Source organism: Heliangelus exortis, chromosome 1, assembly GCF_036169615.1.
Source record: "Heliangelus exortis chromosome 1, bHelExo1.hap1, whole genome shotgun sequence".
Lineage (NCBI taxonomy): Eukaryota > Metazoa > Chordata > Aves > Apodiformes > Trochilidae > Heliangelus > Heliangelus exortis.
In genome coordinates, this window is record NC_092422.1 from 66,185,576 (window position 1) to 66,204,543 (window position 18,968).

Here is an 18,968-nt window from a genome sequence, read left to right on the forward strand (position 1 = left end):
AATATCAGATACTTTGTTAAGAGGGCATTCACTCTTAAAAATGCTATCTAGAACTCCTAGAAATGTTTAAAATCTTTGAGTCTGTCGGTTTGTTGAGTGAGGACACAAGGCTTAAAACATTTACATTTTATAGCTCATTTTTAGGGAGATCCAAAAGCTGCCAACAAAAAAAGCAACCACAAGCTGCCAAATTTTGAAGAGTAGAAAGCGATATTGTACTTATTTTGTTTTTAAAAATCAATAAAAATGTTTAAAGCACATTACATTCACTATTCTGATCCAAGCAATTTACTGAAATGTTCAGTTCAAGGAGTTCTCTGTGTATACGAAATTGAAGGTACCTGAAGCCTCAGAAGGTTTAATGTTGCCACAGCCATACACTCCTTTTCCTGAGGAGGGGGCCAATCAGAGGAGCCATCCATTCCCTCTGTCACTTGTCTTAGTAAAAGATCCAGCTGCTCAAATGTCATGTGGCAAACATCCACCACGAAAGGCACCCGCAACCCTATTGACCATTCTGAACATGATGACCAAGCAAAACTCTGTAAATGGAAACAATATAAAGCTCAACACTTATTTCCCAAATATAAGATGACATTGATTAGAGAGAAATGTACAGCTAACATCTGCCTTCAAACAATAAAAGATATAGAAATAATATGAGCACATCTGCTGAAGAGAAACCTCCACTCATGCCCTTGTAAACATTATTTATAACACTACTAATCTCAAAAAATAAATCTGTTACATTTTCAAACGTTATGCCAGTCCAGATACCTTACTATCTTTACTGTAGGTAACATTCTGATTGGTAACTCTTCAATTGCTGTACCAGACAAAAAACAAAACAGGTAAATAGCTACTTCTTGGAATACCTAACAGAGAAAACTACTTATCTCTTTTCAGGAGAACTGCACAAGATTGTGGGTTTTTTCCCTACATCACTTATTCAGAACAAGAAATATGAAGAGTGATGTAAGCACAGAAAGAGAGCCTGGGACTAGTGTACAAATTAGTCTCAGCAAGTGTCAAAGCAACTAACCAATGAAAAATAAAATTTACCTGAGCAGGCCCACAAGCAATTCCAACAATATGCTTTGTATCTAATCCTGGGAGAGCTGAAGGTTCTGGTTTAGTGATCCGCAAAGTATCAAAATGTTGACACTGATCGTTGCTTCCCCAGCTGTGCACTTCGCTATCTTCAGTCAGTGCTAAGCAATGGGTAGATCCAGCTGCCACATCTATCACTTTTTTTCCTGATATAAAAGTCAAATACAGAAAATATAACTTAAAGATTACAATCATTAACATAAAAATACTAGAGGTAGGGAAATTGTGTTAATTACAACCATACCTAACCACAAACACATTGTGGTTGGCAAGTTTCATCTTTGCCTTAGCAATAAATTGGAAGAGTACAGCAAAAGAAAAGCCAAGGAAATATTTAAGGACTCTTAAGAAAACAGCTTAAGTATTAAAGTTTACAAGTTTAAAAAAAAAAAAATCTTCTATTTTGCATATCTCCTATTCAGTACTTTAGGTTTAAAAAAAAATCTCCCCACCTAAGAACACAGACTGTGAAGTTGTATTGCAGTTATTAGTTCAGAAGTTACTTTCAGTGTCTTTCCTCATATGAGTAACAATTTTAAGACAGAGCAGTAAAAGAGGTTTCTTCCTCATCCTCCCCTACAGAACCTCAGCTTTCTCACAAATACAAGAAATACCTTGCATTCTGTTACAAACTAGTCCCAAGTACAGACACAAACACAACTTCAACACCACTACTTGTTCCCTGTTTCTCATTTATTCCATTCCCATGCCTTAATCTGAGCATATATATATATAAAATATTTATTTGCCTCACCATACAAAATTACATGGTTTAAATAATAATTTCTGTGAACCTAATAAAAGTAGTAAGAATAAGGAAAACACAACACATGCAGCATTTCAAGTAGTCATAACACAGTGGCTCTAAGTCTGACAGAATTCTAAAAGTCTAAATGCAGAAGTGAAGGGAAACATGCACCATTCCCATTTTCAGTGCAACAAACATCAAATATGACAGAGTACACAGCAGCATCATGCTTAAAGCTGAGATCATTAGTGCCTGGTTAAAGGTTCAGACAACAGCAAAAAGAACTTCAGCACAATTGGAGCACTGACAATTACCTTTCAAGCCTTCCAGCAACTTGGGATATCGAACGTGCTCTTCTGTACCATGCCCAAGTCTCTGATTGTCACCTTTGCCCCAGGTGTAAACCTGGCCATCTTTGGTTAGAGCAATAGAAAACTGACTCCCACAGCGTACTTTCACAATGTCCAGGTCTTGAAGTTTTTCTATCAGCTTGGGAGTCTTGCAACCATCACTGCCTCCCCTTCCCAGTTTTCCATAATCTCCATCACCCCAAGACCACACTTGGCCTTTAAATCAAGACAAAGAAAACAAAAAAAAAAATTTGCATTGGTTTTCCGTGTAATGAAGGACAAGAAAGTTCTTAAAAATCTGAGATTCTATGATAAACTCGATTTTCAAATTGTAATTTAAGAATAGCAGCTATGAATTAATTTATTAATTTTATTAATTTCTCATGATAATGAGAAAAACATTTCAGAAGTTTTCATGTTGATAAAACTGCAAATAAAAAACTTCACACATAATATGCACTAAAAATTCAGTGTACAGAAAAATATTTGAAGTATAGGATCTACTGTAAATCATGACTGTAGTGTGATCTTTACTAAAAAAATGGTCTTTTTATAAGGTGTTATTTATAAGATCTTGGGAAATCTTTTCCAACATCAAATAGTCAAACTGCATGCAAAACCTATTCTAATTTTCAGTTCTTGTCATTAAAACATTTCACAAAATGAAATTACAAAGTGCTATTCTCACTATCATATTCTTTTAAACTATACTACTAATAATAAACCCTGATGTACAAACTTAAAAATAGTCAAGTCATTCTGCATCAAATAAAATCGTGGTTCAAGAATGGTAAACTCATGCATGTTCAAAAAGAAAGTCTTGTTTACACTCTGACGTATTTATTTTCCCTACTTGTATAAGCCAGTCTCCAAGGTACACTAATAAGCAATGGAAACACTCAAGAAGACTAAAAAAGATAAAATCCAGGCTTCCGTTTCCTTGATGAGCAAACCTTTCAGATATTAAATACTGCACATATCCATAACCAGCTACATTTTAAAAGAACAAGTAGCTTCCAAGAGCTACCTGCTTTCTAAGGGATGACTTTGGGGCTTAACTTCACACAGTGAAATTCAGGTTTTGAATCTGTCTCACACTAGGCACCTTGCTTGGGGATGCTGAAAAGCAGGATTCCAATACAGCCTCTCTTTGGAACTTGCTATAGATTAACAAAGACAATTCTCCTACTCAAAATTCTGGCTGTTGTAACAACACAAACACAAGTCATTTGCATTTATATAATAATGCATAAAATTTAGATGCATATGTTCATTCATATATGTAGTATTTTGTGTGTATATTATACATTTTAAAGGGCATCTAAAATATATAAAAACTGAAATGGAAATATACACTTGCATACACATACTAAATATTTTTGCACATCTAAGCATGGAAATAGATCTGCATACATTATATGCAATCAATATAAATACAGATACATATTTATCCAAAAGGAATCTGAGCTTCAAATCCTTGCAGAATTCAAGCTACTAGAATTAAACAAAATGTCTGCAATATAAAATAAAAGTACCCTCAGAATGAAAGGAAGAGAAGGTAAGCTTGCTTAAAGTAGTAAGTTATATTTTGCTACTTACCATTTTCAGTAACTGCAAGAGTCTGAGCGTCTCCACTCCCACAGGACACATCAATAACTTTGAGTCCTTTCAGCCCTGTAACCAGCATTGGGATGGTCTGATCTTCACTAGAACCTTCAAAACAAAGTAGTACCATGAGAAGCAAAACCAAGAAGATCTGGTAGGTTCTTTTGATTTTTGTGTGGGTGTTTGTTTGTTTGCTTGCTTTTGGGTGTCTTGCTGCGTGGGGGTCAGGAGTGTCAGCTGGGATCTGTCTTCAGGTTTGAACATCATAACTAACCTCCCATATGGCTTCTTAGGTCTTTAATATGGATTTGACCCATCAAATAGTCTTTACTTTACAAGAGGAGAACAGAGAACATTGTACATTTTTTTTTCTCCAGCCAACTGCTTATTTTCACTCACAATGTTTAGTGGCTTTAAGTTAGTTCCTCCCACAACTATTTCAGTTCATGTGAAACCCCAATTTTTTTGCAAATCAGCTTTAGGTAACTTGGACAAAAGATCAGTTGAGCCAGGTGCAAAAAAACTGACAAACAACTTAGTTTAAGGTATCAAGTAACATACCATGACCAAGCCTGCCATAGTTTCCCCGTCCCCACGTATACAGCTCTCCTTCTGCAGTAATGGCTGCGCTATAGGTGCTTCCACACGCAATATGAACAACATGTTTCCCAGCTTGCTTTCCAGACAAAGCAGATATCATCTTTGGTTCCTCCAGAGGCCTATTTAAAGAGAAAGTGGCATACTTCACAAGAGGCCATCTAATGAGTTGGTAACAAAAGGTGGGACATAGTTGTTAGAAAACAATTGCTGTCGTTATAACTGCAACCTTTATTACTAGCCTGAAGTATCAAGATAGAAATAAGAGGTATAAGCCAAAAGCTAATTTCAATTTTGTAAACAACATATAAACTACTGCAGGAATGTCTTTTCCAATTAAATTAATGTATTGGGTTTTTAAAATATCCATCTTCTTTTAAAAATACTATCTTTACTTGCCATATCTAAACAATTACTTTTGTGACACTGATAGTAACACCCTTGCTTCATAGGGAATTCAGCAATGGGGGAAGACACTAAAATATAGTGATGTATACCCACAACTGAATACCCCTGTAGCAGACTGTTCCTACATAAAGCAGGACACTGATGTGAATGATACATGCAACATGACTGCACAGGAAATTAAGACCTCTCTGACATCTGTATCAATGATCCTAGAGAAAATTATTTGTGCATCTGTAAAACCATTACTAAAAGGCATAATAACAGTGCAACCATTACTACAGTCTCTATCTGCAAGTATTTCAGAAAGTAGAATTAATACAGAACTGGGAATAATACAGGGAGAGAAAACATCCAGGAAAAATGCAATTTCTGTTTCGTAACAGAGATAGATGAGTGACAATTGCTGAGTGTGCCTGTTTATACAGCTATATAGTTTTTACTATGAATTCAGAACACTGGCAAGTAAATGTTATGGTCATTTTTATTACATACACTGTATCCCCATGGCCTAGTCTTCCACCATCTCCACAGCCCCAAGAGAAAACTTCACCATTTGCAGACAAAGCAAGGTAGTGATGTCCATCTGAATGTGCTGCTATCTTCACAATATTTCTGGAAGCTAGGCTCTGCACCAGCTGTGGTCCCTGTGAACCAAAAACGATCCACTTACAAGAACTGTTTATATGTTCTCTCACTTGCCTATGTATAGTTACAGTTTTTCCTTAACTTGTAACAAAATTGTACACCCAAATTAATAACGGTAGAAAGCAAAACAGGTCAATTCTGCTGTCCAAATATGACAAAAACAATGCTCAGAAGTAATTTTGTTTCCATCTTCATAAGGTCTTCAATACCTATGAAGGAAATGGTGTTTATTTTAATCTCACAGGCAATGGTAGTGACAAATAGTTACTGCTACAGTATAGTTCCCTTGAGTTTGGGCACGGTGTTACATCACTGAAGTAAAATCCATTTTGTATCTGCCAATTTCTACAGCTGTTACCAAGGCCAGCATCCCAACGAAAGCAATTATTGTTGTGTTCATAACCTTTAGCCTGACAGAAATCACAGAAACCAGATGCATTTCATCAACTCAATGCAAGATACCAAAACCACTACTTCTGAAAGTTCAAAAACAACACAGAAGCTCGCATGCTCACAATCTGCATGCCTCCATCTGCTACTGTATACTGTAAGTAATTAAAGGAGCAGATTTATGCTGTGAAATAATAGAAAAGAGAACAAATTTTTTAAAACATGTAAAAAGCTCTCACCAGAGTGTCACTGTTGTACGCTTGTGTATAAACTCTTCCATTCCTAGACAAGATGAGGAAACGTTTCTCTGCACAGGCAACCTGTACAACACCAAGGCTGGAAAGTCCTTCACACTGAATGGGACCGCTCACATTGGCATAATACTTCCAGCCTATTAAACCCCAAGCAATGACCTCTTGCAGGGAACCCTAGAAAAATCAGAAATTCTCTAAGTACTGATTTTGAAATATGTAACTTAATAAAACGCATGGTTTATTTTTAAAGACAACATGTTATATTTATATAACAACTATAGTAAAATCTGTGGCAGTAGTCAATAGAGCTTAACTATCAGAAGACAAAAAATAAAGATTTGCATGCATCATACTCAGTTCAGACTACTACTGAGTAAGCTATAAGTATCTACAGTAAGTGTTCAAAGACTTTTCCACTCCAAGGTTAACATCTACTTTTTCTCTTTCTTTTTTATTTTTTTTCATTATGTCAGACCTCCAACATTTCTAAACGTGTCTTCCAATAAATACAGGAAGAGCTCAAAATATGGAAGAGTTGGCCAGAGTGTTGTAGAAAGAAAGAATGTATCACAAACCACAGAATTACACTCCAAGGCTAATTGAAAGAATGCTGATGTAAAAAAAGATCAACACAGTAAAAAAAAAAAAAAAAATTAGGCAACTCAAGGTTCCCTTGTGAAAACAAAATTTGAGGAACCTCAGGAGCTATTTTCCTTCCAAATAAAAAAATCAGCTTTTAGGAAAAACATCTTACTAAATTTTACATTTCAAATAGTTACCTTATGAGATGTAGGAGAGCTACACTGTGGAGGCATACATGGGGTGGCTAGACGATCTAAATGAGCCATAATCACTACAGCTGTTTGTCTCAAATCAATCGCTAGCTCATTGTCCTGTGGTAAAGTCAGATACCTTAAAAAACTTTCATTTGGACTCAAAGGGTAAGTCAGGAGCTAGAAAAGAAAAAAAAAGAGCAGTCAGAAGAATACTCAAGGTTTTTTTATGCCACTACACATACATCTAAGACAGTCTAAGTATCTGCACAAGCTTAAGAGAAACCAAATTTACTCTGCACATCCTTTTTCTTGCAGTAGGGAACTCCACATGTTGAAAATACAGTCAGACTGTGAATATACTAGAAAGTTACGAGTAAAACTGATGTACTAAGTTTTAGCAACCTTAATAATATTCACTGGGAGCTATAGTGCAATTAACTTCAAACACAACTAAATAAAAGCAATCCAAATATGTAGAAAAGTTAACTGGCCACATGTCTTATTATCTAATGTTAATTACCAGCAATACTAGAACACAATGCTTACCCCTAACTGTACTATGACATTCCTCCTCCTATCTCAAGAAACTCAAAGGTATGCATGAAAACCAATGAGTGGTGTACATACATCACACACAGAAAACACTACTGCCAAAGTAGATTTAAATTTTGTTTGGATAATTTTATAATTATTTTAGCCAATCAATTGAAATTTAATACCAGCATAATGCACCTTTCAAATAACCCAAGAGCAAGTACCTGAATCTCTTCCTCAGAATTAGGCATGTCTTTATTACATATTATACTCTGAAATCTTTGTAACAAAGGTAGAAGGGGTGCACTTGTTCCCTGTGCAGATCGCTCATTATCTGTTTCCCTTGTTCCATTATCCCAAAGCTGAAGCAACAACATAACTGCAGACAACATTTGGCTGAAAAAGGAAGTTTAAATTTCTATTAATAAGCATTACTGAAAATGTTACTTCAGGTTATTCATAAAAATCACTTTCTACATTTTGAAGCTTAGCAGTATCAGATGTCATGGCTTTCCATTTTAAAAAGATTACCAAAGTATCAAAAACATATTTTGAAATCTAGCCAATATTAAGAGCTTGATTGCCACTTCATTACAGTTCACATACTTTGAACCACAATTATTACATTAAGTGAAAACCCATAAAACTGAAGACAGGCACTGCTCAGGCATTCCATCAGACAGTGATAGTTAAAAATCAGAGTGTTTATGCTTCTCACCTTAGTGTACCTCTCTGCACTGCCAGTTCTAGCAATATGGCAAGTGCCAAGTGCTGATCTTGTAATGGAATGTTTCCTGGCCCTTTGGTACTGGGAGCTCCATGCACATCTCTATTTAAAAGCCAAACAATATACATTAAATATCAAGTAATTGGAAACAAGAAATACTGGCTTCCCAAAAGCATTTATAAGAGACAAAGAACAACTTAACTGACAGAAAAATATAAAATTGGTGATGAAAGCAACTGAGAAGGAAAAGCTGACATATTACATGCAATATCAACTTTTAGAGTAGCAGGCTAGGCTTTTAGATTACTCCAAGCTTCACTATCTATGCTATAGTTCTTATCAAATACGGCAGAACATGAAAAACATTTTTCACAGTTGGTGTTCAAATATTCTTTATGACACTCATCATAAGGATGTAGTTTTGGTATTCAAAAAGATAATTTCTGGTAACTATAGTAAAAGGGTAGCTAGCTTTAAGCCTTCTTAAATAACAGAGGAAAGCAGGGGAGTGCCCTAAGTCCAATATGAACATATCTTCTCTCATAATGCACAAAAGTTTGAATTATTTTACTATACTGTAAAGGTACAATTAAGTACATACATACTGTATTACCACAGCACACTTCATGTGGATACAGTTTACATTAGTGAAAGGTTATTATTTAGCTAAATCTGCATGCATTAATTCAGAATACCAAAATTCTGATTTTTCTCAGTCAAAGGAATTACGTCATATTTAAAGAGCATAATTTTAATAGTTCATCTATCTTTTTCATGTTTGTCTAACACTGGAAAAGGAAAGCAGTATTTTCTAATTTTTCATAAACTATTCTGTTCATACCATCAACTGTTTAAAGATACAAGTTTGCCATTTAACAAATAATTCAGCAATGCTCAAAACCAGAAACTTACCCAGTCACAACAGACCTTAGGAATTTAGTAGCTCTTTCCACCACTTCCAGCCATACAGAAGATACAGTCCCTTCATCAAAAAGGGATGCCTCTGGTAGAGCTCGTAGTGCATCAAGTGATTCTTGTAATAATTCACTGCACAGGTCTGCATCTTCACCTAAGGAAGACAGAACAGAGCAATACTAGTCACAATCCCATCTTTACAGAAGTCACAGAACACACAGCATTCTGTGGAATTATTTTTTTTTTAAACCTCAAGTTTATGAGTTAGTTAGCAGTATGTCCAAAGTGCTCAATTTTCACACAAATATTTTGACTGCAAGACTTCTGAAGAACTATCTACTTCACAAAAAATACATTCACAAAGGTAACAACTCAAATTACAACTCACAATGTACCAGCTTAGAATTCAGAAGAAGTTGGGCTGGCTGGACAAAGAGCTAGAGAAAGTGCTAACACCTGAATAAACAGTACAGACCAATACCAACAGGTAAGTTAAGGTGGCACAGATGACCATTCTGCCAACCTTTGTGATCTGAGGATCATTGACAAGAACACAAACTAAGGATAGGTTTCATACTGCTGCCCCAAACCCCTTTTCTAAGCTACTACTATCATGTAATAATGCAGCCAATCAATCCTGTCTAAAGGACAAATCTAACTTTTCTGAAACCTGGCATTAAAAACACATTCTCTTCATGAAATCCTAGTTTGCCTTCCTAAACACAGAAGTACCCCAGCGCAGCACCACATTGGTTTTGGATTGGACAGCTTCAATCAGCAACAACTGTTGGGCATGATACCAAATAAACAGAAAACACAATTATGCAAATCTAACATTTACAAATGCATATTTCTATGCAAATATTTAATACATACTTTAATGAATCATATATGCAATATGCTACAGAGTAAACCTACCTGACCTCCAGGCTCTACGAAGGAATGCAAATGCAAAGGAAAGTGCTGCTCGGGATCCAACTCTTGCAAGTCCTTCCACACCTTTGCCTACAGGTCTTGGGCTAAATAAAATTATACATGCATTGTCTCAATACAAGAATAAAAATAATATTTTATAATGTGAATTTTAGATAATTTTCTAATTTAACTATTTGCATGAATACATATTTACACAATTCTATTTGTAAAGAATTATAATTGTCTCTTGAGAATGAAGGTTAGCAACCTCAAAATGTCAGCAACCAGAATTCAACTTCAGGTGCTTCAAAGAACAAGTGATTAAACCCCCCACATCAGTAAAGCTTCACAGAAAAAAAAATAAAATTGACATAATTGACAGCCATCAGAAAGGTACCTGTAGTTACTCAGAATGAAATTATGATGGCATAAGATACTTTATGCACTCATTTTACTCAGGAATTTTGTACTTCTAGTTAATCTGGACTGCATAAACAATGCTTATAGGTTATTTTTTTTACTCAGTCTTCAATTACTCATAATCAATTCCATACATTTTATCATTTCTATCTTCCCATTCAATTGTCAATGTTACAAATCTCTCTTTGTAGCTTCTGAATTAGTTTGTATAGGGAAGAAAGATAGCTTGAACTTTCATTAATACCCACTGGACTCAGAAACATTTCCATTAATTGTTTTTTATGAAAAAAAAACAAAAAAAAACAAAAAAAAAGCAAATCACATTAATTTCACACTAATTTCAGTAAGCTTTCCCTTCTACTTAACAGCAGCAGATTCAGTTGTTTTCTTTTTAATGACACATCAAAATGAAGTGAACTGTTTAGAACTTTTTCGAGAGATAAAAATTTAAACTTGCATTTTTAGCTATCTGATAAATGAAATATACCAGTGGTCCTTCTAATCAGAGCTGAAATAAAAAATAAATTCAGAGAACACACTATTCAGAGAAACGTACCACTGTCAATCCAATAATAACCAGTCATGGTATCCACTTACTGTCACCTTCATTTTTGAAGCTAGAGACAAATCAACAAAAATTTCCCTGCCTGATTTGCTTGTTCCGTCAGACAGCAACCTTGTTCATCTACTTAACTTTTTTTAATGCCTATTCTGATAGATTTTTCTATTTTTAGGCCAATATGCTATCTAAACATTGAAAGTAATCAGCCAATTTCTTAGTCAATTAGCTCTCTGTAAACAGCTTCATAAAAAATGTGCAATTACAGGATTTCTCACTGTAAGTTGTGAGATTTCTCACCTGTGAAGCTAGGGAAAACTTCTACATATCTGAATTTTAAAGTTTATGTTCCTTAATGAGTCAATATTGAAAAAAATATATTGTTAATAAACTATGTAGCCCCATCAGCATAATTTCTGAATTGGCTTATCCATACTTTCTAGATGAGCCTAACAAAAAGAATACCTCAAAGAATATCTGCAGCAACGTGTTACAATAAAAACCCACCAGTAACCAGAGATACTATAAACAAGCATCAGCCTAGGAGGAAAACTGCATGGTAGATAACCCCAGGTAAGCCAACCTTCAAAAATAAAAAGAGTTCCTTTACTTCTAATGTTTCATGAGGAGGAACAAATCTCATTAAACCATCACACACACATTGATAACATTTCTATGACTTTCCTAAGGTATTAACTTGTTCATGCACGTGTTTTTACCTTTTCTTATCCACAGAAGGCAGAGGAATACTACTGCTTTTCCACTTAACTTTGACATTTTCCTGAAGAACTGTTCTGTTCAATGCAATGAAATATCTTTCCAGGATAACTAGCCTCTGCTTCAGCCTCATAGCTGAAAGAGCTGTTGTAGCAGTTTGTGTGGCCAGAGTTTGCTGTTCCTTCACTAGTACATGAAGGCACTCCTTCAACTCATTCACATCTGAGAATCAGAGAAAGAAATCATTTAATAGGTGTTCATCTTTGCTATACACAAGATCAAGAAAAACCAAGACAATTTAAAATTGCAAACTGAACAGGTCTGAAACTCAAAACCCAGTGAACCCTCCTGTCTCCATATTGAAAGTACATATATCTAATCCATAGAATTACAAAACCACAACCATATTTAACAGGTAATTAGACAGAGGATATCATCAAAGCTGAGTTTTTTGTAAACACATCCAAACATTCGTATTTCGTGTCTCCAAGTAAAACGTCACAGGAAATAGTTATGTACTCCAAAAAACACACTAGACAGCAAATTCTTATCATCAGACCTCAGAGACAGACTTCTCTTAAGCACAAGCAACAACCTTGCAAGTCTTCACAAGGATGTTTTCATTTTGCACTGATATACATTATCTTAAGTTTCTCAGAAGCTCTAAAACTACTCTCAGAAGCTCTAGGATCACTGTCAAGAGCTGGTAAGCTTCTGAAGCAAATAATGCCAGAAATTTGAGGTGCTTGCAAGTACTATTAGGAAATAAAAGAGCTAACTTATGTACCAACACTAGATAATCGATTCTTCACTAAGCAGAAAAAGCAGTGAACAGACCAAAATCCTAGTAATCTAATAACAGATGGTAACAAGCAGTGTGGGGGAAAATAAATAAATAAAAAAAAACAAAACACCCACCAAACAAACAAAAACCACCACAGACACACAACATTTCAAAACAAGAATTTGGAAACTGAGCATTTTTACATTCTCTGTGGCTTTAATTCCTAGGACAAATATCAACGAAGTGTATTCTTAGAAGTGTCCTTTTCTGTCCCTTTATTAACAGTCTGATCACTGGGCCACCCTACACTGAATTACTGTACTTGTCCCTAAGCCAACCACATTTGTTGCCTGGCTGCTACACAGAAGTATCTTTGTTTAAGTGACAAATGACTAAGGGGTACAAAAAAAAAAAAAAATTGCCTGCATATACATAATAGTGTTTGAGAGATGTTGGGTCATACTTTAAATATTTAAAAAAAAAAACAAAACATACAGAACTAAAAAAAAATACAACCCCACTCAACCCAAAACTATTACATTTTTTGGAAGAGCTGTCTCCAAGCTACAGAAATTTAGACACACTAAGGGTATAGAAATAAAAATTGTACCTAATGAGGCTTAACTTATTTTGCAGCTGTAACTATGTGAAAGTTTTGTCCCAGCTCTCCAACACATCTTTTAGGTACCCAGCAGAAAATTCAAGTGGACTTCTCGGATCACATTGCACAGTTAGGGTATGGTTTGTTGTCAGCCATCACCCTAGTCTGTGTTTAAATTGCTACTCACATTTCACCATTTCATAACGTGTTAGGCTCCTTCTCCTAAGGCAATTTACAACTTTCCACCTGACTATGAGGAACAACTATTTTTTTTCAGCAAGTAAGAATAGATCAAAAAGTGTACCTTGCAGTCTAGAGATTAAAAAAAATACTGAAGCAACAGGAGCTACTGTACAAATTCATACCTTGACTCAAATAAAAAGAAATGCAACAATATCAGCAAGAAATATGACAGAAAAGCCACACTGTCCTTAATACTTGCTATACAAATCAAATATACATCACGGGGTCTACTGGAAAGTAACAGATCATGCAGAGACCACCTACAATTCTCAAGCAAATACTTAATGAGGAAATTTCCCTAGGAGTCTACAACTGGACACCTTTCCATCCACTTCCATCAGCTCTAATACTATTATCAGCAGCCCAGCCATCTGGATACAATAGGTAACACAAACTATTGTGTGAACTTTGAAAAGAGAATCCTATGGAAGCACATACAACGTATGCAGATCACATAGTTCCAGTTTTAAAGCCATTGCACACATGCACAAAATTGTGCCTCTGCAGACAAACAGTTTCATAGCAGAACCCACAAAATTAATTCCTAATAATCAGCAATGCATAATGGGGATAAACTAAGATATTCAAAATCCTGCTCAATGATCTGATAGAATAACTGCCTCATTTGACAAAATAAAAATTTAAAAAATTAAAAGGATTTTAATATCTGAAAGGTTCAGTTCTGGCTTAATACAAAAGAGTCCATAGTTCCATGGGCTATGCAATACCCCACAAAGCAAAACCTCACAATAGTGTTTTTTAAACTAAGGGATTTTGAAAGCAAGTTATTTGTCAACAAATAAAGTCAAAATAAGACAATGCAAAAGCTAGAAAAGGAATCAATTAAAATTCTGTCTTCACTTTTTATGAAAGACAAAAGGCTGGAAAGTACTTGGACTGATGCTGTTTAACATTTGTCAGCAGCACAGGCAGTGGAATAGACTGTACCTGCAGCAGGGTTGCTGATGACACCAAACTGTGGGGTGAAATCAACAGACTGGAGGGAAGGGATGCCATCCAGAGAGACCCTGACAGGCTCAAGAAGTGAGCTGGTGCAAGCTGCATGACATTCAACAAGGCCCAGTGCAAGGTTCTGCACCTGGGTTGAAGCAATCCCACGCACAAATACAGGTGGGAGGAGAAAGGATTGTGGACAGCCCTGAGGAGAAGGACTTTGGGGGGATGGTGATGGTGGACCAGAAGCTTAACACCAGCTGTCAATGTGTGCTTGCAGCCCAGAAAGACAACCAGGTCCTGGGATCCATCAAAAGAAGAGCAGCCAGAGGGTCAAGGTGATTCTCCCCCTCTACTCTGCTCTGGTGAGACCCCACCTGGGGTACTGTGTCCAGTTCTGGAGTCTCCAACCTAAGGACACAGAGCTCCTTGAGCATGTCCAGAGGAGAGCCACAAAAATGATCAGAAGGCTGGAGCACTTCTCCTGTGAAGACAGTCTGAGGAAGTTGGGATTGTTCAGCCTGGAGAAGAGAAGGCTCTGAAGTGACCTCTGAGCAGCTTCCCAGTACCTGAAGGGAGCCTACAAGGCAGCTGGAATAGGGCTTTTTGCACAGACATGTATCAAGAGGACAAGGGGCAATGGCTTAAAACTTGAAGAGGAGAGATTTAAATTGGGTACTAGGAGGAAATTCTTTACTATGAGGGTGGTGAGACACTGGAAGAGCTTGCCCAGGGAAGTAGTATCCCTGGCAGTGCTCAAGGCCAGGTTGGATGGGGCTTTCAACAACCTGGTCTAGTGGGAGGTGACCCTGCCCATGGCAGGAAGGTTGGATCTGGATAATCTTTGAGGCACTTTCCAACCCTAGCCATTTGACCGTTCTATGAACTTCATTTTCAAGTTTTTCATTCTAAAACTTACAAAGTGTGTACATTCAGAAACCAGTAATGTAAAAACCTGTTCATTTACGTTATACTATTTTCCTGTACATAAACTTCACATGCAAAAATATTTTTTATAATGGAAAATATGATTTAGCCTCACCAAGATTTAAACCATATAAAAATAACCTGCATGAAGCATAAACTTGTTTAGTGATTTCTTTTCTTTCCCCTTTCTCACCTTGCATTCACAATCTCAAATGATTACAATTTTAGGAAGGCTTTCTATCAAAATTAAGTAATTCCACCCTTTAATATTTATATATATATATTTCTTTAGCATTCCATGAATACAAAAGAAAGTTCATATGCCAAGTGTAGTAAAGGCTGGAACAGGTTACAGAAGCCCTGTAACTCAGACATCTCAAAATTGAACCAAAGACTGTCTCATTTTATTAAAAGTAACACTATTTTTAGTCAGATATATCTATACACTTCCTCATTTTAAATCTTCTCTTACTCCATAAGTAAACTTATCTTTTAAAAAAGATCAGCCCGTCTTTAGGAAGGTTAAATATATCTGGGAATCAATCCAGTGACATTTATTTCAATAAATCCTCAAGTCTGAACAACACTTACTACCAATGAACTAAACAGCCTAATGAGAGAATAGCTTATTAATAGTAACGATTCAAATTTCATCTGAAAAGGTTACAGGGAACTCTTTAAACAAAAGTGTTCATATGCCACTATGCCAGCCCTTGATGATAACCATGCCTTGCAATGCTTTGCTTTGCCAGTTACTTCATGAAAGTTGGAGACACAATTATTTACCTCATACATACCTACAATATAGAAGCTGAAATCATACCATAAGAGTTTAAATTCTCAAACTACCACTAGCAAAATACTTGTTAACTCACAACTACAGTCAGATATGTTTCTGGCAGAAGTAGAGATAGGCAAGGAGGGTTTTACCATCTTCTGTAAACATTTATCCCACCTCTCCCTCCCCTTGGCAACTAACAAAACTACATAAAGGTCTTAGTTTCTTAATCCCTCCTTCCTCTCTGCATTAGAAAGGAAAACACCTCTAGTGTTTACCATAAATAATCTGACAGAACAGGGTTAAGAAGTAAGGTGCTATTTAGGTATACCAGCAAAACTGGGGGGAGGGAGGAAAAAAAAAAAAAAAGGGGGGGGGAAATAAAAAAAATTTTTTAAATTGCTTCTTAAACTAGCTCAGACACAGCCAGAACGCTAACTTGATAGGAGTCTAAGACAGGTAGCCTGCCTGAAGGTACATTTGCTCCCTTGCTCCTGTTTCAGGAGCTCAAGGAAAAAAGAGAAAAAAAGAAAAAAAAAAAAAGAAAAAAAAAAAAAAAAAAAAAAAAAAAACCCACAAAAACCACAGAATTATCTCTAACTGATAAAATAAGGAGCTTAAAAATGCCACTATCAAACTAAAAAGTCTAAATGACTCTGGTTGAGTCACAAGCTTTAGTAAAGGCAAACATAGATGATACCGTGAAGAGAATTTCAGACCTAAAACCTTAAAACAGATTTTAAAGAGAATTTGGCAAGAATCTACTGCTAAAATGAGCACACATTCCTTTAAGCAGTAGAGCTAACATGCTCTAATTTCCTAGACATTTTATATTTTGCCTCTTCCTTCCCTTTCTTCTACACAGCACTTCCACTGGACAAAGAGCAGACAGAGGATGCAGTTGGCTTGGCTTAACAGGTATCGAATGGCCTTGAAAGCCATGACCACAGAAAGAGTGGATTCAAAAGCTAGAGGGAAAGATAAAAATGCAACCATATATACATAACTTCCTTCAGAAACAAAGCTAAATATGCTCCCAAAATGATTTTAAATTAATGTGACTCTTAAAAGGCATTTTTACTTCCTTATGTCTGCTCCCCTACTCAAAGGATGACCATCAGCAGACCTCACCTCATCAGTACTCAACAGGAGAAATAATGAGTAGTTGCATGTACATTCAGAATGTATCACACTATGTGGCTGGGTGCTTAATTTTCATACTGAAAATGATGTGAAATTAATGCTCCAATACACATGCAGGGAAGAAAATAGAAAGAACTGAGCATTGCCTGTGTGTGTGTAAAAATATACACAGACATGCACATATTCCCTAGGAGCATAAACAGCAACCTAACAGACACTTGGAGCTGGACAACAGCTTTCATGCTGGGATGGGGGGGGGGGGAAGAGGGAGGGAGTAAGGGGTGAGGAAATGAGGTAAGTTAAAAGTCAGTTCCAAGTGGTAAGACAGTAAAAGAAAGAGATGAAAGAGTTCTGAGAAATGTAAAACAGAGGAGGTCAAATTGCACTCTGACTGAGCCATTCTTTTATCAGCGTTTCTAAATCTAAACTTAGAAGCACTGATCAAGAAACTTTATTAAAGCAGAAAATGCCACTGTAAAGGTGATAAAACCCAGTTTTTTTCAACTCCATGACAGCTTTTAATTATTTCTGTATATAGTACAAATTTAGATTTAACTACGTAACAAAGAGCCCTTACAAGATAAAAGTTCTGTATGTCCCCTCTCAGAAAGAGTACTGATTTGACTGCTGTTGGTAGTGACATGTATCTCAACAATATCTCACAGATTTCACATGGATAATTTTAACCTGCCTCTTAGGTAGTGCCTCTAATGCATTTCTTAAGGCAATCAGTTATAAAAGCAATACTGAATAAACAAGCACTATTTGTCAACAAGTTCTCACTCACACATCAGGAAACCCCAGAAGTGCTACATCATAACACTCATTTACCAGCATAATAGCTTAATTCATTGCACATATAAAGCAGATTTGAATACACAGGAAAACCATATTGCTATTTCAACTGCACACTGGTTATACATTTAAGAATGTTTGTATAAATACTATTCCCTCATTTATTTTTTTCATCCAATGGGGGAAACAGAATAGCAGCAATTCTACTGGAAATTCCAAGTAGAAAGTAACATTGACCAGTCAGAGAGCAATTAAGGTGAATTTAAACTAACTTTGTAAGTATGCAATATAAAGTATTTCAAATACACAAAATGAGGTCAGCTTACAGTGAATCTGAATCATCATCTGTTTAGCAGATTCTTAAAGTTAAATTTTTACACACACAGTTTTGGACCAGTTGAGCTGTTTCTGTTTTTTTCAAGAAATAAATGATCTGGCCTCAAGTGGTAAAAGTTACCAACTATACCCAGTCAAAGTGAGATGGCTCTGCAATTTTAAGATTTGAGAAAGACTTAGCCAGTGGGGTTTTTTTCCCTGTGGAAAAAAAATAAAGAAACTCGATTCATCTTAAGGGGAAACCACTTTTGGGTGAAAACACTCAGATCTTTCAGATTTTATATATATAAAGACACAATGCACTAAAAACATTTCTAAACACCCAATAGTGATATATATTAAATGCTGTGGGTTAGAGCCCTTACCACTGATAGAGATGCATTTGATTGATATGCAAGGAATACAAACAGAAAGACAGTATACACTTCAGAGCAACAACTTCAAGTCCCACAGAAACCTGTGTAAATTCCTTTGCTATTCCATACATGAACAAATTGTGTGGAAATGCAGACAAATATTTAGGGCACTAAGTCTATTGGTACCACATTAGTAAAGATGACAGACAGCTGCAAAAATATGCAGGCAACTAAGTTAACAACAAAACAGTAGATGTCCCCTGATGAGCAAGGTGAAAAAAATCCCAGTTTTCCCTGCTAAAGCAGCTCCAAATAGCCTTCCACTCAAAACTGAGATCTTGGCTCTTGGCACTACTGAAGAGTAGATCCAAGAACAAACTG

General features: G+C 36.0%; 2 protein-coding genes across 2 annotated transcripts in view; one reads left to right on the forward strand and one right to left on the reverse strand.

Annotated features, from left to right (window-relative positions):
• Positions 1-18,968, forward strand: part of LOC139797453 (magnesium transporter NIPA2-like) — a 286,983-nt gene that overhangs the window by 178,311 nt on the left and 89,704 nt on the right. The gene's annotated exons all lie outside the window — the stretch shown is intronic.
• The window catches only part of HERC2 (HECT and RLD domain containing E3 ubiquitin protein ligase 2), a 110,414-nt gene that overhangs the window by 69,292 nt on the left and 22,154 nt on the right, over positions 1-18,968 (reverse strand). Inside the window, 13 exon segments of the mRNA XM_071746686.1 lie at positions 342-542; positions 1,063-1,256; positions 2,173-2,424; positions 3,808-3,921; positions 4,375-4,532; positions 5,311-5,462; positions 6,093-6,281; positions 6,887-7,060; positions 7,642-7,813; positions 8,136-8,246; positions 9,057-9,213; positions 9,978-10,078; positions 11,673-11,892. Coding sequence (XP_071602787.1) covers positions 342-542; positions 1,063-1,256; positions 2,173-2,424; positions 3,808-3,921; positions 4,375-4,532; positions 5,311-5,462; positions 6,093-6,281; positions 6,887-7,060; positions 7,642-7,813; positions 8,136-8,246; positions 9,057-9,213; positions 9,978-10,078; positions 11,673-11,892 — 2,195 coding nt within the window.